This window comes from Oncorhynchus gorbuscha, linkage group LG24, assembly GCF_021184085.1.
Source record: "Oncorhynchus gorbuscha isolate QuinsamMale2020 ecotype Even-year linkage group LG24, OgorEven_v1.0, whole genome shotgun sequence".
Lineage (NCBI taxonomy): Eukaryota > Metazoa > Chordata > Actinopteri > Salmoniformes > Salmonidae > Oncorhynchus > Oncorhynchus gorbuscha.
The window spans coordinates 14,381,195-14,407,659 of NC_060196.1; the positions used below are offsets into that span (position 1 = coordinate 14,381,195).

General features: G+C 43.5%; 1 protein-coding gene across 1 annotated transcript in view; it reads right to left on the minus strand.

Annotated features, from left to right (window-relative positions):
* Positions 1-23,607, minus strand: part of LOC124013312 (histidine-rich glycoprotein-like) — a 31,372-nt gene extending 7,765 nt beyond the window's left edge. Inside the window, exon 1 of the mRNA XM_046327582.1 lies at positions 23,528-23,607. Coding sequence (XP_046183538.1) covers positions 23,528-23,607 — 80 coding nt within the window. The remainder of the gene's footprint in view (positions 1-23,527) is intronic.
* Positions 23,608-26,465: the final 2,858 nt, after the last annotated feature.

The following is a 26,465-nucleotide window of genomic DNA, read 5'->3' on the forward strand; positions in this document are numbered from 1 at the left end:
GGGATCCTAATAAATAAAATCATTTTGAGCTTCCTGTCACAATTGCATCACTCCGAACATACCTGAATAACTGATACAACACATTCACTCCCATCAATAACAATGCCTTCACAAATTATATTTGGACCAAGTGCTGATTATCAATTGGCTGCCCCCAAAACCAATGTTGCACATTACGATTGATAATGGTTTAAACTTAATCTGTTTGCTTCTGTATTGTAATAAATGACAAATACCAGATTACTCAAAAAGAATATACTCAAATATGCAGGCAACAGTAGAAGTCAGAAACATTATCAATTTCTTAACAGGCTTAAAGCGAAATTTCACCCTGGCTCTGTCACGGCATATAGTTATTACGATATGAACAACATTACGTTATTTTCACAAACATCTTAATGATCCAAAACACAGGCTAGAATGAACACATTTTCATTTCACTGGTAGAATCTGGAAGTGTCTTTATGTGTTTTGCTGCTCATAGATCATATTTCCTTCTTAATGTGTTTGAGCCAATTAGTTGTGTTGTGACAAGGTAGGGGTGGTTTACAGGAGATTGCCCTATTTGGTAAAATACCAAGTCCATATTATGGCAAGAACAGTTCAAATAAGCAAAGAGAAATGACAGTCAATCATTACTTTAACCTTTATTTAACTAGGCAAGTCATTTAAGAACAAAATCTTATTTACAATGATGGCCTACCATGGCCTAACCCTAACCCGGACAACGCTGGGCCAATTGTGCGCTGCCATATGGGACTCTCATTCATGGCCGGTTGTGATACAGCCTGGAATCAAACCAGGGTCTGTAATCATGGCCGAATACCGACCGGGCACTTGCCCAGGGCTCTGACATCTAGGGGACCCCTATTCATTTGTTTGTCACACTCACTCAGATATTATTAACATGGCATAAATCATGACAAAATGTGTAGAATTGCAGGAAATGTGTTTAAAAACTGCAAAAATGTCTCTCTGCCCCATGGCAAAATGAGTAGCATTACATGAAATATTTATTACAATTGCTAAAGGTTGTCTCCACCCCATGGCAAAATGTATAGAACTGCAAAAAATGTGTTTTCAAACTGCAAAATGTCTCTACAGACAATTGATATAAAATTGCAAAATGATCTCTCTGAACCATGGCAAGATGTGTAGATATGCAGTAAATGTGCTTAAAAACAGCTAAAATGTCTCTCTGCCCCTTGGCAAAATAAGTAGATTTGCAAGAAATGCCTGATTAAATAGCAAAATGTTCTCTAAGTCCATGGCAAAATGTGTAGAATTGCAGGAAATTGACTTTATAACTTACATTTTTCTTTCCACCATCAAGAGAGAGGCCATTAAATGTTTAAAGTTTATGCCATCTGATGACATTTTCATGACAAAACTTTACCACGTAATTAAAAAAAAATCGCTGATCAAAATTGGTCAATTTAAGGTAGAGATATCTGTCTAATATGACCACTCTATGGAAAGATGAGAATTTCAGAAACAACATGATGTTTTCCGTTTTCCTCTACGACCCCCACAAGCCCCATGGGACTTGTCTGAATGAATCTGGTGTGGCTGTTGAACAAGTTGAGGAGACTTAGTTACTTGGTGTTACCTTAGATTGTAAACTGTCATGGTCAACACATATAGATTCGATGGTTGTAAAGATGAGGAGAGGTCTGTCTGTAATAAAGAGATGCTAAAGTCCTGCAGGCTTTAGTTTTATCTTATCTTGATCATTGTCCAGTCGTATCGTCAAGTGCTGCTAAGAAAGACCTAGTTAAGCTGCAGCTGGCCCAGAATAGTGTGGCACGTCGTTGTACTCAGAGGGTTAATATTAAAACTATGCATGCCAGTCTCTCTTGGCTAAGATTTGAGGAAAGACTTGTTTTTATATGTTGTAAATTCCAAATGGTTTGCATAGCCAACTTACACACAGCACTGACACACACACACACACACACACACACACACACACACACACACACACACACACACACACACACACACACACACACACACACACACACACACACACACACACACACACACACACACACACACACTTACCCCACCAGACATGCCACCAGGGGTATTTTCACAGTCTCCAGGTCTTTCCACAGTCCCCAGGTCCAGAACAAAATCAAGGAAACATAGAGTATTATACAGAGACATGAGTGCATGGAACTCCCTTCCATCTTATATAGCGCAAGTGAACAGCAAACCTGGTTTCAAAAAACAAATATACTAACACCTCACGGCACAATGTCTCTCCTCCATGTGATCTACTTGTTGTGTACATGTACTGACATGTACAGTATGTGTAACTGATAGATGCACACACACACACACACACACACACACACACACACACACACACACACACACACACACACACACACACACACACACACACACACACACACACACACACACACACACACACACACACACACACACACACACACACACACACACTACATGTTCACATTTAAAAAATATATGTAAATTGAAAAGTATTTAGTCTGTAATGTCTTTTTCGTTATATGTCGGAACCCAGTAAGACTAGCTGTCGCCATAAGCATCGGTTAATGGGGGATCCTAATAAATAAAATCATTTTGAGCTTCCTGTCACAATTGCATCACTCCGAACATACCTGAATAACTGATACAACACATTCACTCCCATCAATAACAATGCCTTCACAAATTATATTTGGACCAAGTGCTGATTATCAATTGGCTGCCCCCAAAACCAATGTTGCACATTACGATTGATAATGGTTTAAACTTAATCTGCTTGCTTCTGTATTGTAATAAACGACAAATACCAGATTACTCAAAAAGAATATACTCAAATATGCAGGCAACAGTAGAAGTCAGAAACATTATCAATTTCTTAACAGGCTTAAAGCGAAATTTCACCCTGGCTCTGCCACGGCATATAGTTATTACGATATGAACAACATTACGTTATTTTCACAAACATCTTAATGATCCAAAACACAGGCTAGAATGAACACATTTTCATTTCACTGGTAGAATCTGGAAGTTTCTTTATGTGTTTTGCTGCTCATAGCTCATATTTCCTTCTTAATGTGTTTGAGCCAATTAGTTGTGTTGTGACAAGGTAGGGGTGGTTTACAGGAGATTGCCCTATTTGGTAAAATACCAAGTCCATATTATGGCAAGAACAGTTCAAATAAGCAAAGAGAAATGACAGTCAATCATTACTTTAACCTTTATTTAACTAGGCAAGTCATTTAAGAACAAAATCTTATTTACAATGATGGCCTACCATGGCCTAACCCTAACCCGGACCACGCTGGGCCAATTGTGCGCTGCCATATGGGACTCTCATTCATGGCCGGTTGTGATACAGCCTGGAATCAAACCAGGGTCTGTAATCATGGCCGAATACAGACCGGGCACTTGCCCAGGGCTCTGACATCTAGGGGACCCCTATTCATTTGTTTGTCACACTCACTCAGATATTATTAACATGGCATAAATCATGACAAAATGTGTAGAATTGCAGGAAATGTGTTTAAAAACTGCAAAAATGTCTCTCTGCCCCATGGCAAAATGAGTAGCATTGCATGAAATATTTAATACAATTGCTAAAGGTTGTCTCCACCCCATGGCAAAATGTATAGAACTGCAGAAAATGTGTTTTCAAACTGCAAAATGTTTCTACAGACAAGTGATATAAAATTGCAAAATTATCTCTCTGAACCATGGCAAGATAATATAATAATAATAATATATGCTATTCAGCAGACGCTTTTATCCAAAGCGACTTACAGTCATGTGTGCATACATTCTATGTGTGGGTGGTCCCGGGGATTGAACCCACTACCCTGGCGTTACAAGCGCCATGCTCTACCAACTGAGCTACAGAATGTAGCTGTGTAAGATGTGTAGATATGCAGTAAATGTGCTTAAAAACAGCTAAAATGTCTCTCTGCCCCTTGGCAAAATAAGTAGATTTGCAAGAAATGCCTGATTAAATAGCAAAATGTTCTCTAAGTCCATGGCAAAATGTGTAGAATTGCAGGAAATTGACTTCATAACTTACATTTTTCTCTCCACCATCAAGAGAGAGGCCATTCAATGTTTAAAGTTTATGCCATCTGATGACATTTTCATGACAAAACTTTACCACGTAATTTAAAAAAAATCGCTGATCAAAATTGGTCAATTTAAGGTAGAGATATCTGTCTAATATGACCACTCTATGGAAAGTTGAGAATTTCAGAAACAACATGATGTTTTCCGTTTTCCTCTACGACCCCCACAAGCCCCATGGGACTTGTCTGAATGTAACCCATACAAATATATGGAAGTATGGAGGCACTGTAGTTTCGCCCCAACAAAAATAAGGGGATAAATATGTGTAAAAAATTTAATAAAAAGTATATATATATATATCCCAAGCTTTCTTATGTCTCATAGATACAGGACAGACACGTCAAACACTTTTTCCTCATTACTCATTTGACTGTCTTTTTTTTGTGCCAATTATTAATATGTTATTCAATATGTTTCTATGGGCTATACCAGTAAAGGCCAAATTCGACTTTTCATAAAAATAATAATAATGTAGACAAATAAAGTTACCCCAAAATTCAAAATCATGTAGCTAAATTATCCATGATATGACTGTCACGAAACAATTCCATATGTTAGTTTAGTAGTTTAGTAGAACCCCCCCCCCTCCCCTCCCCCCAGCTGGGTGCTTCACAAAATGAATGATCACCTGTTGTTTTAGTAACAGTAGCAGGACAGTCTTCGTGAAAATCACCTGACAAAGAGGATGAGGCTGGCCATACTCCAGGAAATGGCTTGGCCAAAAATACCAACAATAAACATTGTGGTGTGCCTTAATGGATATGTATACATGAAGTTTACCTTCAGAGATATCTATGTCTTTAAATGTAACATATTTGAGTTGAGCATCGACATAGACAATATATATCGCATAGACAATATATATATATATATTCATTTATATATTCTGTGTTTACTAATGATTTTGGCCTATGAATACTGATAGCAATACAATCACCAGATCAGCGTATACCAAACCCTGGGAGTGCCTACATACATAACTATTGCATTGATATCACAGGTTTTCATCTATTGTGTGACAACCATGTAATCCAGTGTAAGGCATGTTTAAATCTACGTTCAATTGGATGGAACAAATGACCTTGATATCGGGGCAGCAGGTAGCCTAGTGGTTAGAGCGTTGGGCAGGTAACCGAAAGGTTATTCGATCGAATCCCCGCGCCGGCAAGGTAAAATCTGTTGTTCTTCCTTGAACAAGGCAGTTAACCCACTGTTCCTAGGTCGTCATTGTAAATTAGAATTTGTTCTTACTGACTTGCCTAGTTAATTAAAAGATGAAATAAAAAATATATATATTGGCTAGCAATTTAATGAATTTATCCTTTCATTTGTATGTTCGTTCATTGATCAATTCAGTTATTACACTTTTTTTCAGTTGGCATTGTCAAGACAACAGAATCCCAGCACAAACCAGAATAGTTCCAGGTCTGGATAAAATAAAATTTGGTTAGGCCTAGTACCTGACGTCAACATCCTAAAAAAAGACTTGGTTACGCCATCGTGGGGTGTTTTCACAGCAGACTAAGGGAGAACAAAGGGCTTAGTATGTGATCTGTGTTCCAGTACTTGTTATTTCTTGACGGTTGACTTCTTATCAAAGCCTTCTTTGTTACTGATATGATCTAAGAGCTCTGGATGTGTTGATGTCTGCGACTGCACTCGGCAACACTTATTTGGATTAGTCCATCTGTAGGTGGTCTACAGACTATCAGTAACATTTCAACTAACCCTAGCCCTAACCATAACCATAACCTTTACTCTAACCCTAAACTTAACCTCTGCCCTAACCAGAAATGTAACCCTTACCCTAACCCTTATTCTAAACCTAACCATAATCTTAGGAAGCAGTTGTTTATCAACAGATAGTTTGTTGATAGTATGAGCGTCTGTATAGCGTCTACAGATGGACAATCCCGACTTTTCTTAACCAGATGAGTAAATCCAGAATTTCATGTCATTCCCCCAAGACATGCTAACCTCTCACCATTACAATAAGGTTAGCATTTTGAAGGGTGTGTGATATTTGTGTGTCTAACTATCTCACTCGTCATTATTCACCATTGATTTCTATTGGGCACAACATAATATGAAGCACAACCAAAACAAACTGCAAATGCATCCAACAAGTTTGTAGAGTCACAATAATTTGTAATAATTGTGTGCAAATACTAAAGTTTTGACTACTTTAATACACATATAAGTGAATTTATCCAAATACTGTTGGTCCCCTGAAATGGGGACGTATGTAAATAAAGTATTGTCATTTCTAAACGGCTCATCTGATATGGATTAAAATTCCTTCAAATGAAAGCTGTCTGTAAGAAGTCTGCACTTTACCTCATAGTATCATTTCAAATCCAAAGTGCTGGAGTACAGAGCCAAAATAACAAATGTGTCACTGTCCCAACCCTTTTGGAGCTCACTGTATAATACCAGTGCAACGTTTTTTTCCGGGTTGACAGGCAGCATTTTACACATACCAGTAAACCATGTGCGAATGACCAGTGTTGTATTGAGCAGCTTGCTGACCTATGGTGCAGGGGGCAGCTGTAGCCTATCACAGTGTCGCGGGCGGTAGCTAGTAAAGTTTCCCTCCTATGATTATATTTCAGGCAAGATGGCAGCCTACACAATAATGAACTCATATTGGTAGCCATCTAGATGTCACCGTGATATAGTCTACTAGTCAATGGGGAGAGCATGGACAGCAACCACACCGGGACACAGTGACCTCCTCAACCCTGTGGGATTCGTTCGGTCGCCTCTCAGCTGGGCGACATATGTCATCGGTCATTGTTTTGCAGGCCAGGAGTGTCGGTATACCCTGTCCCCGCTAACCATTTAGATTAATTTAAACAACATTGTTCCATACAATATAACAGGATTAGTTAACCTGTTCACTTTACAAGTGGCATGCAAACATTTGGTGGCACAGAAAAAAATATACATTTTGTGAGTCTGGTCAAATAATCTGCGGAATTGTGTAGCAATGTTTTGTTAGTTAGCAAGTAGTTTGAAGTAGGTGTGTTTAGTTGTGTTATTTGTATTTGTTCAATGCCTCAATTGATTTCACAAACTATGTTGGATATATGCTGTAGGTTGGAATCAACCCAAGATGATGAACCCTGAAGATGGAACAAAGTGCATGACAAGGTGGCCCAAAGGAAGCCAGCTTTTCTCAACCCATTTGCCCCATTCTTCCAAGAGCTCAGAGTTTGAATTAAGACCTCTAGTGAGGTAAGTACACACACACATATACACACATACGACACCAGTTTGACATCTCCCTTGTCACCTGTCTTTTTACCCTCAGAGTAACAGCCCTTGTGCTCCTTCTAGATCTATCGGCTGCCTTCGATACTGTGAACCATCAGATCCTCCTCTCCACCCTCTCCGAGTTGGGCATCTCCGGCGCGGCCCACGCTTGGATTGCGTCCTACCTGACAGGTCGCGCCTACCAGGTGGCGTGGCGAGAATCTGTCTCCTCACCACGCGCTCTCACCACTGGTGTCCCCCAGGGCTCTGTTCTAGGCCCTCTCCTATTCTCGCTATACACCAAGTCACTTGGCTCTGTCATAACCTCACATGGTCTCTCCTATCACTGCTATGCAGACGACACACAATTAATCTTCTCCTTTCCCCCTTCTGATGACCAGGTGGCGAATCGCATCTCTGCATGTCTGGCAGACATATCAGTGTGGATGACGGATCACCACCTCAAGCTGAACCTCGACAAGACGGAGCTGCTCTTCCTCCCGGGGAAGGACTGCCCGTTCCATGATCTCGCCATCACGGTTGACAACTCCATTGTGTCCTCCTCCCAGAGCGCTAAGAACCTTGGCGTGATCCTGGACAACACCCTGTCGTTCTCAACCAACATCAAGGCGGTGGCCCGTTCCTGTAGGTTCATGCTCTACAACATCCGCAGAGTACGACCCTGCCTCACACAGGAAGCGGCGCAGGTCCTAATCCAGGCACTTGTCATCTCCCGTCTGGATTACTGCAACTCTCTGTTGGCTGGGCTCCCTGTCTGTGCCATTAAACCCCTTCAACTCATCCAGAACGCCGCAGCCCGTCTGGTGTTCAACCTTCCCAAGTTCTCTCACGTCACCCCGCTCCTCCATTCTCTCCACTGGCTTCCAGTTGAAGCTCGCATCCGCTACAAGACCATGGTGCTTGCCTACGGAGCTGTGAGGGGAACGGCACCTCAGTACCTCCAGGCTCTGATCAGGCCCTACACCCAAACAAGGGCACTGCGTTCATCCACCTCTGGCCTGCTCGCCTCCCTACCACTGAGGAAGTACAGTTCCCGCTCAGCCCAGTCAAAACTGTTCGCTGCTCTGGCCCCCCAATGGTGGAACAAACTCCCTCACGACGCCAGGACAGCGGAGTCAATCACCACCTTCCGGAGACACCTGAAACCCCACCTCTTTAAGGAATACCTAGGATAGGATAAGTATCCCTCTCACCCCCCCCCTTTAAGATTTAGATGCACTATTGTAAAGTGACTGTTCCACTCGATGTCATAAGGTGAATGCACCAATTTGTAAGTCGCTCTGGATAAGAGCGTCTGCTAAATGACTTAAATGTAAATGTAAATGTACTCTCTGTCTCCCATTCTATTCTTTCTTTTTCTATGCTTGTCCTAATTAAAGTTGAGAAGAGCTAGCAAATCAGAACTGAGGAAGATTATTACAGAGCTGATGCTGCGCTGACATTCCTGCTCAAAATGTCTCGTTGTGTGTTTCACCGCCTCTGAACCCCCTTACCCTGAATAGTTGCCCCTGATCATAGATCTAGGATTGTACCAAATCCCAATATTAACTTTTTGCTCTCTCTTTGTCTTTCCTCCCCGCACCACCCACACAGAGGCACACAATATCGTTTTTAGATTAGATTAGTGTTGTAATGATGCTCTTATTTGGATAATGTTGTTACCAATTTCAATAAATTGATTTTATTTTAATGTTTTAATTTGTTTAATTACACCTTTATTTAACCAGGTAGGCTAGTTGACAACAAGTTCTCATTTGCATCTGCAACCTGGCCAAGATAAACCAAAGCAGTTCGACACATACAACAACACAGAGTTACATATGGAATAAACAAAAACATACAATCAATAATACAGTAGAAAAATCTATATACAGTATGTGCAAATGAGGTAGGATAAGAGAGGTAAGGCAATAAATTGGGCCATGGTGGCAAAGTAATTACGATATAGCAATGAAACACTGGAATGGTAGGATGAGCAGAAGATGAATGTGCAAGTAGTGATACTGGGGTGCAAAGGAGCAAGATAAAGAAATAAATACAGTATGTTGATGAGGTAGATTGGATGGGCTATTTACAGATGAGCTATGTACAGGTGCAGTGATCTGTGAGGGGCTCTGACAGCTGGTGCTTAAAGCTAGTGTGGGAGGTAAGAGTCTCCAGCTTAAGAGATTTTTGCAGTTCGTTCCAGTCATTGGCAGCAGAGAACTGGAAGGAGAGGCGACCAAAGGAAGAATTGGCTTTGGGGGTGACCAGTTGTGGGCAGTATATGGGGCTTTGGTGTCAAAACAGATGGCACTGTGATAGACTGCATCCAATTTGTTGAGTAGAGTATTGGAGGCTATTTTGTAAATTACATTACCGAAGTCGAGGATCGGTAAAATGGTCAGTTTTACAAGGGTATGTTTGGCAGCATGAGTGAAGGATGCTTTGTTGCAAAATAGGAAGCCGATTCTAGATTTAATTTTGGATTGGAGATGTTTAATGTGAGTCTGGAAGGAGAGTTTACAGACTAAGCAGACAGCTAGGTATTTGTAGTTGTCCACATATTCTAAGTTCAGAGTAGTGATGCTGGACTGGCGGGCAGGTGCGGGCAGAGATCGGTTGAATAGCATGCATTTAGTTTTACTTGCATTTAAGAGCAGTTGGAGGCCACGGAAGGAGAGTTGTATGGCATTGAAGTTCATCTGGAGGTTAGTTAACACAGTGTCCAAAGAAGGGCCAGAGGTATACAGAACAATGCCGTCTGCGCAGAGGTGGATCAAAGAATCACCAGCAGCGAGAGCGACATCATTGATGTATACAGAGAAGAGAGTCGGCCCGAGAATTGAACCCTGTGGCACCCCCATAGAGACTGCCAGAGATCCGGACAACAGGCCCTCCAATTTGAAATTCTGAACTCAATCGGAGAAGTAGTTGGTGAAACAGGCATGTCAATCATTTGAGAAACCAAGGCTGTAGAGTCTGCCAATAAGAATGTTGTGATTGACAGAGTCGAAAGCCTTAGCCTGGTAGTTGAATACGGCTGCACAGTAATGTCTCTTATCGATGGCGGTTATGATATCGTTTAGGCTCTTGAGCGTGGCTGAGGTGCACACATGACCAGCTCTGAAACCAGATTGCATAGTGGAGAAGGTCCAAAGGTTTTTTGTTGCCATTGTAAACAAATGTCCTGTTCGGCTTGAAATCGATCTTCTGATATTCATATCTCATTCCCATCATAGAAATAAAGTGGTATTTATGTTGTATGTGAACAGGTTGTAGTTGGAGCAGCTGTGGTTGTTGTGATGCCTGCAGGAATCGAACCAGGGCCTGTAATCATGGCTCTGACATCTAGGGGGCCCCTATTGATTCTGTTAGTCACTCTCACTCAGATATTAGTAACATGGTATAAATCATGGCAAAATGTGTAGAATTGCAGGAAATTGACTTTGTAACTTACATTTTCTCTCCGCCATCAAGATTAAATGTTTATGCCATCTGATGACATTTTCATGACAAAACTTTGGCACATGATCTTTTTTTTAGATCGCCCATCAAAATCTGTTAGTTTAAGGTAGTGATACCTGTTTTCTTGCATGGGCTGCGTTTTAATCCCCCACATCTGCCTATGTTTTCATTCCACTTTTGCGGCTTGAAAGTGGCAGAGCTACTGCGCTGTTGGTCAGATCAGGAGACATCCCGAAAATCGGTCTTCCACGAAAACTGTAGCGTTTTCGTCTAATAAGACCACTCTATGGAAAGATGAGAATCTCAGGAACAACATGATGTTCTCCGTTTTCCTCTACGACCCCCCACAAGCCCCATGGGACTTGTCTGAATGTAACCCATAAAAATATATGGAAGTATGGAGGCACTGTAGTTTCACACCAACAAAATAGAGGGTTAAAAAAGTGTAAAAAAAAAACAGTTATTTATTTTTTATGTATATTTCCTGAGCTTTCAAAAATGCCAACAATAAACATTGCGGTGTGCCTTAATGAATATGTAGGACATTCCCTATGGCTTTCCACACTTCAGATTACAGGTATATGGTCGTTAGATACTATACATCAAGTTTCCCATCAGAGATATTGATGTCTTTAAATGTAAAATATTTGAGTTGAGCAGCGACATAGACAATATATATATATATATATATATATATATATATATATAATGGATATATTTTGTGTTTACTAATGATTTAGGCCTATGAATACTGATATCAATACAATCACCAGATCAGCGTATACCAAACCCTGGGAGTGCCTACATACTGCCACTATGCAACACTGGCTGTCTACCCTGGCTGCCTATTAGTACCATCTTCACAATTATATTGTAAACCTTCAAAGCATAATTTGGTTTGTCAAAAATTGTGCTTTCATGACCTGTTACAGTCTACTGGCACTCTAAAGTCAACACTCCTCAGATGCTGGCCATCCCTCAATATTTCTCACAGCAACAATGTTCCATGGTATGTTGTGTAGAGCTACTGCCTTCCAAATGAGGAAATCCCTCTTCTCACAACCACCTTTCAGAGATTCAGAATCCATCCACATATTCAATTCTAAACATACGACATACCGCCATACTCTTAGAAAAAAAGGTTTCCAAAAGGGTTTTTCAACTGTCCCCAGAGGAGAACCCTTTTTGGTTCCAGGTAGAATCAAATCAAATAACCTAGAATAATTCTGGGTATCTATGTATAACCCTCTGTGGAAAGGGTTCTACATATAACTCAAGAGGGTTCAACCTGGAACCGAAAGGGATCTTCTTTGAACATAAAATGGCACCTTTTTTTCTAAGTGTGCCTAGACAGGCCCTCTCATATAGTCACTGTTAGTGTTATGTCTTCTGTCTAACCCATCACCGTTGTTTTGTTGGATGGTTACGAACTGTTATGTTTCCTCACATCCTCCTTTCATGTTCTGTGTAATGTCCTACTAAATGTTTCCTTAGTTTGATTAAGTATGCGATTGGTACATCTTCGGACTTTTAAATGAACGTAGCCATTCATTCTTGAATATAACTTAAATGCTTCATGATAGGGAGAGGGAGGGAAGTGATAGTGAGATGTCAGGGAAGTGCATGACAAAGTGTTTTGTTTGCCACTTATCTTTAGCACCCCCGTGAAATCCGTTTCCCGAAGAAACTATACTGAACACAAATATAAACGCAACATGCAATAATTTCCAAGATTTTGCTGAGTTACAGTTCAAATAAATAAATCAGTCAATTTAAATAAATTAATTAGGCACTAATCTATGGATTTCATATGACTGGGAATACAGATATGCATCTGTTGGTCACAGATAGCTTAAAATAATTGGCCTCACAATGGGCCTCGAGATCTCGTCGCAGTATCTATGTATATTCTAATTATCGATAAAATGAAATTGCACTCATTGTCCTTAACTTATTCTGCCCATACCTTAGCCCCACCATCACCATGGGGAATTCGGTTCACAATGTTGGCATCAGCAAACCACTCGCCCACATGACCCCATACATACATTTGGTTGTAAGGCAAATTGGACATACTGCCAAATGTTCTAAAACAACGTTGGAGGTGGCTTATGGCAGAGAAACAAACATTCAATTCTCTGGCAAAAGTTCTGGTGGACATTACTGCATACCAATTGCATACGCCCTCAAAAGTGGAGACATCTGTGGCATTGTGCTGTGTGACTAAACTGCACATTTTAGAGTGGCCTTTTATTGTCGCAAGCACAAGGTGCACATGTGTAATGATCATGGTCTTTAATCAGCTTCTTGATATGCCAAACCTGTCAAGTGAATGGATTACCTTGGCAAAGGAGAAATGCTCACTAACAAGGGTGTCAACAATTGAGATAAACAAGATTTTTGTGCCTCCAGAACATTTCTGGGATCTTTTATTTTAAGTCAGGAAACATGGGACCAAATAAAATAAAATCGAATTGTATTTGTCACATGTTCCGAATACAGCAGGTGTAGACCTTACTGTGAAATGCTTACTTACAAACCCTAAACCAGCAATGCAGTTCAAGAAAGAGTTAAGAAAATATTTAGTAGATAAACTAAAGTCAAAATGGTAAAATAAAAAGAAACACAAAAAATAACAATAACAAGGCTATATACACGGGGTACTTAGGGGTAGAAGCTGTTAAGGAGCCTTTTGGTGCTAGACTTTGGTACTCCGGTACCGCTTGCCGTGCTATAGCAGAGAGAACAGACTATGACGTCGGTGACTGGAGTCTGACAATTCTTTGGGCCTTCCTCTGACACCGGCTAGTGTATAGGTCCTGGATGATAGGAAGCTTGGCCCAGAGATGTATAGGTCGTACCCTCTGTAGCTCCTTACGGTCAGATGCCGAGCAGTTGCCATACCATGCGGTGATCAACTGGTCAGTATGCTCTCGATGGTGCAGCTGTAGAACTTTTTGAGGATCTGGGGACCCATGCCAAATCTTTTCAGTCTCTTAAGGGGGAAAATATGTTGTCGTGCGCTCTCCATGACTGTCTTGGTGTGTTTGGACCATGATAATTTGTTGGTGATGTGGACACCAAAAAACTTGAAATTCTCGACCCGCTCCACTGCAGCCCCGTGATGTTAATAGGAGCCTGTTCAGCCAGCCTTTTCCTGTCCATGATCAGCTCCTTTGTCATTGAGCGAGAGGTTGTTGCCCTGGCATAACGCCGTCACGTCTCTGACCTCCTCCCTATAGGCTGTCTCATTGTTGTCAGATCTACCACTGTTGTGTCATCATAACTTAATGATGGTGTTGGAGTCGTGTTTGGCCATGCAGTCATGGGTGAACAGGGAGTACAGGAGGGGACTAAGCACGCACCCTTGAGGGACCCCAGTATTGAGGATCAGCGTGGCAGATGTGTTGTTCCCTACGCTTACAACCTGGGGACGGCCGTCAGGAAGTACAGGATCCAGTTGCAGAGGGAGGTGTTTAATCCCAGGGTTATTAGCCTATTGTGAGCACTATGCTGTTGAACGCGGGCTTTAGTCAATGATCGTACAGCATTCTCACATAGGTGTTCCTTTTGTCCAGGTGGGAAAGGGCAGTGTGGGAGTGCGATTGAGATAGCGTCATCTATGGATCTTTATATGTTGCGTTTTATTTTTGTTCAGTGTATTTAAATAAAAAACAAAGACAGTCAGGCTGAAAACATTCAAAGTTTAGCCAACGTATGAGAATCTATATCAAAACTGCTTTGAGTTAGGACTGAGCTTTAACAGTTTTGTGCACATCCTTTGTTTTTGAAAGTCTGAAACAGACTGCTGAAATAAGAGTGAAACCGCCTTTCCCCCTTAGGACTATACCAAGTCTCACACAAATGGGAAGACTTCTCTTCACTTAGTAAGCAGATAAGTTCAACATGATTGCACTGAAATAAAACACCACATGAATTACCAACATTTATGTAAGTATACCCAACACTTCTGGACTGTAATAATTAGGAAAAAAACTTTTGTTGGCATAATAAATTACAAAAATAGGTAAACTAATCCTGTGCTAAGGTGATCAAGTCACCTTTCCTATAACCACTGCATTTGACCGGCGGCCTTCCACAATGGTGGAAAAAGTAGTAAAAAGCTGTTTCACATCCGGCCGTGATTGGGAGTCCCTAGGGTGCCACACAATTGGCCCAGCGTTGTCCGGGTTTGACTGAGGGTAGGATGTCATTGTAAATAAGCATTTGTTCTTTATTAACTGACTTGCCTAGTTAAATAAAGGTTAAATAAAAATATAAAAAATTACCTAAAAAATAAAGTGACTATGCATAGATAATAAACATTGAGTAGCAGCAGTGTAAAAGGAGGAGGGGGGGGGCTATGCTAGTAGTCTGGGTCGCCCTTTGATTAGCTGTTCAGGAGTCTTATGGCTTGGGGGTAGAAGCTGTTAAGAATTATTTTGGACCTTCTGAATCAAAAGTTAAGTCTTTGTACTTTATTTGTAAGAGTTGTTAATTTGCAACGCTAACAGTTAAAGGTGCAAGACAATATTGATTATTTAATTACCATTGATCAAGTTCAGTCTTATCAATCCCTCAAACTTATTTTATAATGATCTCTTACTGTAGCTTGATGACTGTGGGCATTTTTGCTTACTTTTTGTTGTTCTAAATAGAGATGGCTAGAAGGACCGTGGGTCATATTAGATTGTGTAGAAATGCAGGAAATGAACTTTAGCTGCCCCAAAAAAGGGGCAGTCTCCCCAGAGGCAGCATCCTTGTTTTCTTCCTTGTTGTTTTTGCCAAGTCACCTTCTCTCTCGTTACCACATACCATATGACAGGTATGTCTTTGATTCAGAGAGACAGGTGTGGTTCTGTGGAGAGGCACCTTAAAGTCACGTAATGTAGGGCAAAGTCACATTTGTTGCCTCCCTGATATGTCCTGTCCCATTTTTGGACGTTTAAATGAACATAGCCATTGATTCTTGAATATACATTTACATTTACATTTAATTTAAGTCATTTAGCAGACGCTCTTATCCAGAGCGACTTACAAATTGGTGCATTCATCTTATGACATCCAGTGGAACAGTCACTTTACAATAGTGCATCTAAATCTTAAAGGGGGGGGATACTTATCCTATCCTAGGTATTCCTTAAAGAGGTGGGGTTTCAGGTGTCTCCGGAAGGTGATGATTGACTCCGCTGTCCTGGCGTCGTGAGGGAGTTTGTTCCACCATTGGGGGGCCAGAGCAGCGAACAGTTTTGACTGGGCTGAGCGGGAGCTGTACTTCCTCAGTGGTAGGGAGGCGAGCAGGCCAGAGGTGGATGAACGCAGTGCCCTTGTTTGGGTGTAGGGCCTGATCAGAGCCTGGAGGTACTGAGGTGCCGTTCCCCTCACAGCTCCGTAGGCAAGCACCATGGTCTTGTAGCGGATGCGAGCTTCAACTGGAAGCCAGTGGAGAGAACGGAGGAGCGGGGTGACGTGAGAGAACTTGGGAAGGTTGAACACCAGACGGGCTGCGGCGTTCTGGATGAGTTGAAGGGGTTTAATGGCACAGGCAGGGAGCCCAGGCAACAGCGAGTTGCAGTAATCCAGACGGGAGATGACAAGTGCCTGGATTAGGACCTGCGCCGCTTCCTGTGTGAGGCAGGGTCGTACTCTGCGGATGTTGTAGAGCATGAACCTACAGGAACGGGCCACCGCCTTGATGTTGGTTGAGAACGACAGGGTGTTGTCCAGGATCACACCAAGGTTCTTAGCGCTCTGGGAGGAGGACACAATGGAGTTGTCAACCGTGATGGCGAGATCATGGAACGGGCAGTCCTTCTCCGGGAGGAAGAGCAGCTCCGTCTTGCCGAGGTTCAGCTTGAGGTGGTGATCCGTCATCCACACTGATATGTCTGCCAGACATGCAGAGATGCGATTCGCCACCTGGTCATCAGAAGGGGGAAAGGAGAAGATTAGTTGTGTGTCGTCTGCATAGCAATGATAGGAGAGACCATGTGAGGTTATGACAGAGCCAAGTGACTTGGTGTATAGCGAGAATAGGAGAGGGCCTAGAACAGAGCCCTGGGGGACACCAGTGGTGAGAGCGCGTGGTGAGGAGACAGATTCTCGCCACGCCACCTGGTAGGAGCGACCTGTCAGGTAGGACGCAATCCAAGGGTGGGCCGCGCTGGAGATGCCCAACTCGGAGAGGGTGGAGAGGAGGATCTGATGGTTCACAGTATCGAAGGCAGCCGATAGATCTAGAAGGATGAGAGCAGAGGAGAGAGAGTTAGCTTTAGCAGTGCGGAGCGCCTCCGTATTACAGAGGAGAGCAGTCTCAGTTGAATGACTAGTATTGAACCCTGACTGATTTGGATCAAGAAGGTCATTCAGAGAGAGATAGCGGGAGAGCTGGCCAAGGACGGCACGTTCAAGAGTTTTGGAGAGAAAAGAAAGAAGGGATACTGGTCTGTAATTGTTGACATCGGAGGGATCGAATGTTGGTTTTTTCAGAAGGGGTGCAACTCTCTCTCTCTTGAAGACGGAAGGGACGTAGCCAGCGGTCAGTAATGAGTTGATGAGCGAGGTGAGGTAATGGAGAAGGTCTCCGGAAATGGTCTGGAGAAGAGGGGAGGGGATAGGGTCAAGCGGGCAGGTTGTTGGGCGGCCGGCCGTCACAAGACGCGAGATTTCATCTGGAGAGAGAGGGGAGAAAGAGGTCAGAGCACAGGGTAGGGCAGTGTGAGCAGAACCAGCGGTGTCGTTTGACTTAGCAAACGAGGATCGGATGTCGTCGACCTTCTTTTCAAAATGGTTGACGAAGTCGTCTGCAGAGAGGGAGGAGGGGGGAGGGGGAGGAGGATTCAGGAGGGAGGAGAAGGTGGCAAAGAGCTTCCTAGGGTTAGAGGCAGATGCTTGGAATTTAGCGTGGTAGAAAGTGGCTTTAGCAGCAGAGACAGAGGAGGAAAATGTAGAGAGGAGGGAGTGAAAGGATGCCAGGTTCGCAGGGAGGCGAGTTTTCCTCCATTTCCGCTCGGCTGCCCGGAGCCCTGTTCTGTGAGCTCGCAATGAGTCATCGAGCCACGGAGCGGGAGGGGAGGACCGAGCCGGCCTGGAGGATAGGGGACATATAGAGTCAAAGGATGCAGAGAGGGAGGAGAGGAGGGTTGAGGAGGCAGAATCAGGAGATAAGTTGGAGAAGGTTTGAGCGGAGGGAAGAGATGATAGGATGGAAGAGGAGAGAGTAGCGGGGGAGAGAGAGCGAAGGTTGGGATGGCGCGATACCATCCGAGTAGGGGCAGTGTGGGAGGTGTTGGATGAGAGCGAGAGGGAAAAGGATACAAGGTAGTGGTCGGAGACTTGGAGGGGAGTTGCAATGAGGTTAGTGGAAGAACAGCATCTAGTAAAGATGAGGTCGAGCGTATTGCCTGCCTTGTGAGTAGGGGGGGAAGGTGAGAGGGTGAGGTCAAAAGAGGAGAGGAGTGAAAAAAAGGAGGCAGAGAGGAATGAGTCAAAGGTAGACGTGGGGAGGTTAAAGTCGCCCAGAACTGTGAGAGGTGAGCCGTCCTCAGGAAAGGAGCTTATCAAGGCATCAAGCTCATTGATGAACTCTCCGAGGGAACCTGGAGGGCGATAAATGATAAGGATGTTAAGCTTGAAAGGGCTGGTAACTGTGACAGCATGGAATTCAAAGGAGGCGATAGACAGATGGGTAAGGGGAGAAAGAGAGAATGACCACTTGGGAGAGATGAGGATCCCGGTGCCACCACCCCGCTGACCAGAAGCTCTCGGGGTGTGCGAGAACACGTGGGCGGACGAAGAGAGAGCAGTAGGAGTAGCAGTGTTGTCTGTGGTGATCCATGTTTCCGTTAGTGCCAAGAAGTCGAGGGACTGGAGGGAGGCATAGGCTGAGATGAACTCTGCCTTGTTGACCGCAGATCGGCAATTCCAGAGGCTACCGGAGACCTGGAACTCCACGTGGGTCGTGCGCGCTGGGACCACCAGATTAGGGTGGCCGCGGCCACGCGGTGTGGAGCGTTTGTATGGTCTGTGCAGAGAGGAGAGAACAGGGATAAACAGACACATAGTTAACAGGCTACAGAAGAGGCTACGCTAATGCAAAGGAGATTGGAATGACAAGTGGACTACACGTCTCGAATGTTCAGAAAGTTAAGCTACGTAGCAAGAATCTTATTGACTAAAATGATTAAAATGATACAGTACTGCTGAAGTAGGCTAGCTGGCAGTGGGTGCGTTGTTGACACTACACTAATCAAGTCGTTCCGTTGAGTGTAATAGTTTCTACAGTGCTGCTATTCGGGGGCTAGCTGGCTAGCTAGTAGTGTTGTTTACGTTACGTTGCGTTAAAAGAACGACAATAGCTGGCTAGCTAACCTAGAAAATCGCTCTAGACTACACAATTATCTTTGATACAAAGACGGCTATGTAGCTAGCTATGTAGCTAGCTACAATCAAACAAATCAAACCGTTGTACTGTAATGAAATGAAAATGTGATACTACCTGTGAATGCGACCAGGTTGTTGAGTTCTATTCAGAAGACGTTGGCTAGCGTTGGCTAGCTGTTGGCTAGCTAGCAGAGTCTCCTACGTTAAGGACGACAAATCGCTGGCTAGCTAACCTCGGTAAATTAAGATAATCACTCTAAGACTACACACTCTAAACCTAAACAACACAATTATCTTGGAACAAAGATACGAAGACAGCAAAGACAGCTATGTAGCTAGCTAACACTACACTGATCAAGTCGTTCAGTTGAGTGTAATAGTTTTCCCAGTGCAGCTAATCAGTGGACGTTAGCTAGCTGGCTAGTGAAGACTACGTAATATAACTTATACATGCTGCATGATACTTGTAAACAACAGACCTGGGTTCAAATACAATTGAATTTATTTCAATTACTTTCAAATACATTTCAAGGTAAGTATTTGGATATTTCATGGTTTGAAAGTACAATTAGTTGCATAATGAAAAGGCTACATCCTTGTTTGTCCTTGTTATCTTCGAAACATCACCTATAGTCATGACAGATACCGTATGTCTGATTCAGAGAGACAGGTGTGGTTCTGCCGAGAGCCACCTTAAGTCACATTTGTCGTCAGGTGCCTCCATCTTACTGTATGTCCTGTCCCCACCGATGGAGCCTTGATTTGCACACCTGCAACCCCACACCTGCCGCCCAAACAATAATTTATGAAAGACACAAGCCGGCCATGTGACACTGCAGTACAGGAAGACAGGAAAGTGTCCGGGAAAATATTTACCGTGCCCAGATTCAAACCAATAACTTACCATTAGGCAACATGACCTGAAACAACTGAATATGTGTTATTGAACTAGATGGAGTTTCTGCTATATAGTTTATCTAACATCAGCAATGAAAGACACAAATACTCTTCTTCATACAGTGACAGTTAAGGTTGTCTTCAGTGTTTCCCCACTGTCATGAATTATGTCTCTTTCAAGACCGTGATCGTACAGATACACCTCTCTAATTGCGACCACACTGTCACCCTCCCTTTAATTATGTATAAGGATTTTGATATTCCCTCTTGAGTCTTACACGCTCGGTGTGCCATTCTACGTAAGCATTGTGAAAACTCTGCTTCGGGTCATCTGAAACTCAAGTGAGTTTCCTTCCAGATGTAATCATGCAGTCAATTATTTTGCAACAGCTAAAAAAGAACAAATCAAAGATGAGGAACCCGAACAAGGACCGAGTTGGAATCGTCGCATCTTAGTACCACGAAGGAATAATGACCTAATTGATAGTTTGTCATTCCATTCCATTCTTAATTCTAAATCAAATCATATTTTATTTGTCTCATACTTCCTGAAACAACAGGTAGAAACTAACAGTGAAATGCTTACTTACGGGCCCATTCCAACAATGCCGAAAGAAAGAAAATAGAGAAATAATAGAAAAGCTAAACATGTAATAATAAATACACAATGAGTAACGACAACTTGGCTACATTTACATCCGGTGCCAGTACTGAGTCTATGTGTCTACTGAGTCTGAGTCTGAGTACGATGTAGTTGAGGTAGATATGGACATATAACTAGGAATAAAGTGACAGATAATATACAGTAGCAGCAGTGTATTTGTTCAGTCAAAAAGTTAATGCAAAATAGATTAATGCAGATAGTCCAGATAGTTAAATAGTTAGCCAAATAGCTAACTATTTACGGAACTAATGGCTTGGGGTAGAAAATATTCGGGTGACGTTTGGTCCCAGACTTGGAACCCCGGTACCGTTTGTTGTGCGATAGCAGAGAGAACAGTCTATGACCTGGCTGGCAATTTTGAGGGTCTTCCTCTGACACCGCCTGGTATAGAGGTCCTCGATGGCAGGGAACTTGGCCCCAGTGATGTACTGGGCCATATGCACTACCCTCTGTAGCACCTTGTGTTCAGATGCTGAGGAGTTTCCTTACTGAGCAGTTATGCAGCCAGTCAAGACTCTCAATAGTTCAGCTGAATAACTTTGAGGTTCTGAGGGCCCATGCCAAATCTTATCAGCCTCCTGAGGGTGTAGAAAGTGTTGTCTTGCCCTCTTCAGAACTGTGATGGTGTGTTTGGACAATGACAGGTCCTTAGTGATGTGGACACAGAGGAACTTGAAGCTTTTGACTTGCTCCGCTACAGCCCTGTCGATATGGTATGGGGCATGCTCGGCCCCCTGTAGTCCATGATCAGCTCCTTTGTCTGGTTCACATTGAGGGAGAGGTTGTTGTCTGACACCACACTGCCAGGTCTAGGGGTCAATTTGCATTGCAGCTCGGCCTAAACTTTGATTTTGGGGTTTAAATATTGCTTTGATATCACAGGTTTTCATTTATTGTGTGACAACCATGTCATCCAGTGTAAGGCTTTAGTACATCTAAATGTAACAAATGATCTTGATATAGGGGTGGCAGGTAGCCAAGTGGTTGGGCCAGTAACCAGAAGGTTGTTAGATTGAATCCCTGAGCTGACAAGGTAAAAATCTGTCGTTATGCCCCTGAACAAGGCTTTTCCTAGGCCGTCATTGTAAATAAGATTGTTTTTAACTGACTTGCCTCGTTAAATAAAGATTAAATAAAAAATATTGTCTAGCAATTTCATTCATTCATCCTTTCATTTGTATGTTCATTCATTGATCAATTCAGTTATTACACTTTTTTTCAGTTGGCATTGTCAAGACATCAGAAACCCAGCACAAACCAGAATAGTCCCAGGTCTGGATAAAATAATATTTGGTTAGGCCTAGTACCTGACATCAACATCCTAAAAAAATACTCTTGTTTATGCTATCGTGGGGTGTTTTCACAGAAGACAAAGGGAGAACAAAGGGTTTGGTATGTGTGTGTGTTCCAGTACTTGTTATCCTTTGACGGTTGACTTCTTATCAAAGCCTTCTTTGTTACTGATATGATCTAAGAGCTCTGGATGTGTTGATGTCTGCGACTGCACTCGGCAACACTTATTTGGATTAGTCCATCTGTAGGTGGTCTACAGACTATCAGTAACATTTCAACAAACCCTAGCCCTAACCATAATCTTTACTCTAACCCTAAACTTAACCTATGCCCTAACCAGAAATGTAACCCTTACCCTAACCCTTATTCTAAACCTATCCGGAAATCTTTGGAAGCAGTTGTTTATCAACGGATAGTTTGTTGATATTGTGAGTATTTGTATAGTGTCTACAGACGGACAATCCAGACTTTTCTTAACCAGATGAGTAAGTCCAGAATTTCATGTCATTCCACCAAGACATATGTTATGACGTTGCCCTCTTTAGGTACAGCGAACACCATCCCCCGCTCTTTGCTCCATTCAACCAGGCTGCTGTGGTCAGTGAGGTCGTAAATTCCCAGGGCAGTATAGAGAGAGTACATTTTCATAGAGAACAAAGGAAATCCTTCCACCTCACAGAACTTGAGGTCCGAACAACATTTATGTTCCGGAGAAGGTATAAAAGATCGGTGAAGAATCCAGCTACGAACTGGTCCATTTGTTACATCTTGGGGAAGCTCATGGGAGACGTGTGGCCACATTACCATAACGCTGTTTATATAATAGCCTCAGATATGAGGTTTACATCTAATTGTTGTATAAGATGAACGAGTGACTATGATACTGTTTGTAAAATTGTGTAATGTGATTTTGGACTGTTTAATGAAGGAAACTCCAATTCCCTTTTGAGTTGATCTAAATCAGAGAACCGCCCGTGAGCCCAGTTAGGGTCAGGCATCCAGGGACAGCCCCTTTTCTGCAATTCTGAATAAAACCCAGATTTTTCTCTCAATCACGGGAGGACAAAGGTTGTCGACCATTGCTGAATCTTTTAACCACACAAAATTAAGCAACACAACCTCACCCTTTTGACTGAACCTGTACTTTGGCCCAAATATATACAGTTGGGAAGAGAAAACCTCTCTCAACGTTGAGAACCAATCAGTGATCAGTTCAATCATCCCGACCAACCTGGGACACAGTAAAAAAAGATGTGCCAGAGTTTCAGACTCAGCACAGAATGGACACCCCTCCCCAAGAGTAGGGTCCAGATGTACCAGATACATGTTGGTGGCTATAGCTCCATGTATTATCCTCCATTGGAGGTCAGCTGTCCTCTTATCAATAGGCATTGTATAATGATCGCCAACAGCCTTTTGGAGAGGCACCTGAACCAAGCACACCCTCCCACCTCCTTGAACTCCCCCAGCTCCGGGGTATCGTAGGAAAGCAGCATCCCCACGTCCTCCTTGATTGCCCCCATCGCAGCACTAACAATCAGTGCAGGGAACACATAATCCAGACCCTCCTTCCACCGATCAGAATTGGAAGTGTCAGTCACATACTGCAGATGAAGCACTGGCAAGGAGTCACAGACCTCAGCAACGACCTTCCTCAATTGGCGAGATGATCGGATCCCCGCTCTTTCTCCCTGCTCCTCCAACGATCTGCTCCTGCTCCACATCAGATGACCCAGCTTGGTACACCCCACGCCTAACAGGCATGAACATAGGCTAGCTGAACCCAAAACACGGGACTAGATGGCAGTGTTGTGAAAAAGAGTCTCTTTAAAAAGCCACATCCCTGGTGGCGTACAGGCCTTACGGGACTTGACAAGGACTCTCCAAGCCTGCATAACAGACTCATAAAATGGAGTCAGGCCAGGCAAATCACCCCCCTCCAGCTTTAAGAGGAAGAGGTGCTTGTCTAAGCCCAAACAGCCCGCTCTCATCAATGTGTAGGCTGTTTCGACCTAGCTAGAACCGTCTCTGTACAACAAGCCATGATTCTAGAGGAAATGTCCACCAGGCCTTGCCCCCACCCTCGTGCAGTGGCAGGTACAGGGCTGCAGCTTTAATCCAGTGTTGTCCAGACCAGAGGAAATTGACAAGGGTCCTCTGAAGCTCTTGTATCAGACTCTTTGGTGGCTCCAAAATCATTAGTCTGTGCCACAGGGTAGAGGCAGCAAGATTATTAGCTACCAGGACCCTTCCCCTATAAGACAGCTGGGGCAGCACCCATTTCCATCTCTACAGTCTGGCACACACTTTCTCCAATACACCCTCCCAGTTCTTTTTCTGAAAGACATCGGAGCCTAGAAAAAAAAACAAAGTCTTCATCCCATTGAAGCCCCACTGAAGCCCCCTGGTTTTAATTTTATTTCACCTTTATTTAACCAGGTAGGCTAGTTGAGAACAGGTTCTCATTTGCAACTGCGACCTGGCCAAGATAAAGCATAGCAGTGTGAACAGACAACACAGAGTTACACATGGAGTAAACAATTAACAAGTCAATAACACAGAGAAAAAAAGGGGAGTCTATATACAATGTGTGCAAAAGGCATGAGGAGGTAGGCGAATAATTACAATATTGCAGATTAACAATGGAGTGATAAATGATCATGTACAGGTAGAGATATTGGTGTGCAAAAGAGCAGAAAAGTAAATAAATAAAAACTGTGGGGATGAGGTAGGTGAAAATGGGTGTGCTATTTACCAATAGATTATGTACAGCTGCAGCCATCGGTTAGCTGCTCAGCTAGCTGATGTTTGAAGTTGGTGAGGGAGATAAAAGTTCCAGTCACAGGCAGCAGAGTACTGGAATGAAAGGCGGCCGAATGAGGTGTTGGCTTTAGGGATGATCAATGAGATACACCTGCTGGAGCGCGTGCTACGGATGGGTGTTGCCATCGTGACCAGTGAGCTGAGATAAGGCGGAGCTTTGCCTAGCATGGCCTTGTAGATGACCTGAAGCCAGTGGGTCTGGCGACGAATATGTAGCGAGGGCCAGCCGACTAGAGCATACAAGTCGCAGTGGTGGGTAGTATAAGGTGCTTTAGTGACAAAATGGATGGCACTGTGATAAATTGCATCCAGTTTGCTGAGTAGAGTGTTGGAAGCAATTTTGTAGATGACGTCGCCGAAGTCGAGGATCGGTAGGATAGTCAGTTTTACTAGGGTAAGCTTGGCAGCGTGAGTGAAGGAGGCTTTGTTGCGGAATAGAAAGCCGATTCTTGATTTGATTTTCGATTGGAGATGTTTGATATGGGTCTGGAAGGAGAGTTTGCAGTCTAGCCAGACACCTAGGTACTTATAGGTGTCCACATATTCAAGGTCGGAGCCATCCAGTGTGGTGATGCTAGTCGGGCATGCGGGTGCAGGCAGCGATCGGTTGAAAAGCATGCATTTGGTTTTACTAGCGTTTAAGAGCAGTTGGAGGCCACGGAAGGAGTGTTGTATGGCATTGAAGCTCGATTGGAGGTTAGATAGCACAGTGTCCAATGACGGGCCGAAAGTGTATACAATGGTGTCGTCTGCGTAGAGGTGGATCAGGGAATCGCCCGCAGCAAGAGCAACATCATTGATATATATAGAGAAAAGAGTCGGCCCGAGAATTGAACCCTGTGGCACCCCCATAGAGACTGCCAGAGGACTGGACAACATGCCCTCCGATTTGACACACTGAACTCTGTCTGCAAAGTAATTGGTGAACCAGGCAAGGCAGTCATCCGAAAAACCGAGGCTACTGAGTCTGCCAATAAGAATATGGTGATTGACAGAGTCGAAAGCCTTGGCAAGGTAGATGAAGACGGCTGCACAGTACTGTCTTTTATCGATGGCGGTTATGATGTCGTTTAGTACCTTGAGTGTGGCTGAGGTGCACCCGTGACCGGCTCGGAAACCGGATTGCATAGCGGAGAAGGTACGGTGGGATTCGAGATGGTCCTGTTTGTTGACTTGGCTTTCGAAGACCTTAGATAGGCAGGGCAGGATGGATATAGGTCTGTAACAGTTTGGGTCCAGGGTGTCACCCCCTTTGAAGAGGGGGACGACTGCGGCAGCTTTCCAGTCCTTGGGGATCTCAGACGATATGAAAGAGAGGTTGAACAGGCTGGTAAAAGGGGTTGCGACAATGGCGGCGGATAGTTTCAGAAATAGAGGGTCCAGATTGTCAAGCCCAGCTGATTTATATGGGTCCAGGTTTTGCAGCTCTTTCAGAACATCTGCTATCTGGATTTGGGTAAAGGAGAACCTGGAGAGGCTTGGGCGAGGAGCTGCGGGGGGGCCGGGGCTGTTGGCCCGAGGTAGGAGTAGCCAGGCGGAAGGAATGGCCAGCCGTTGA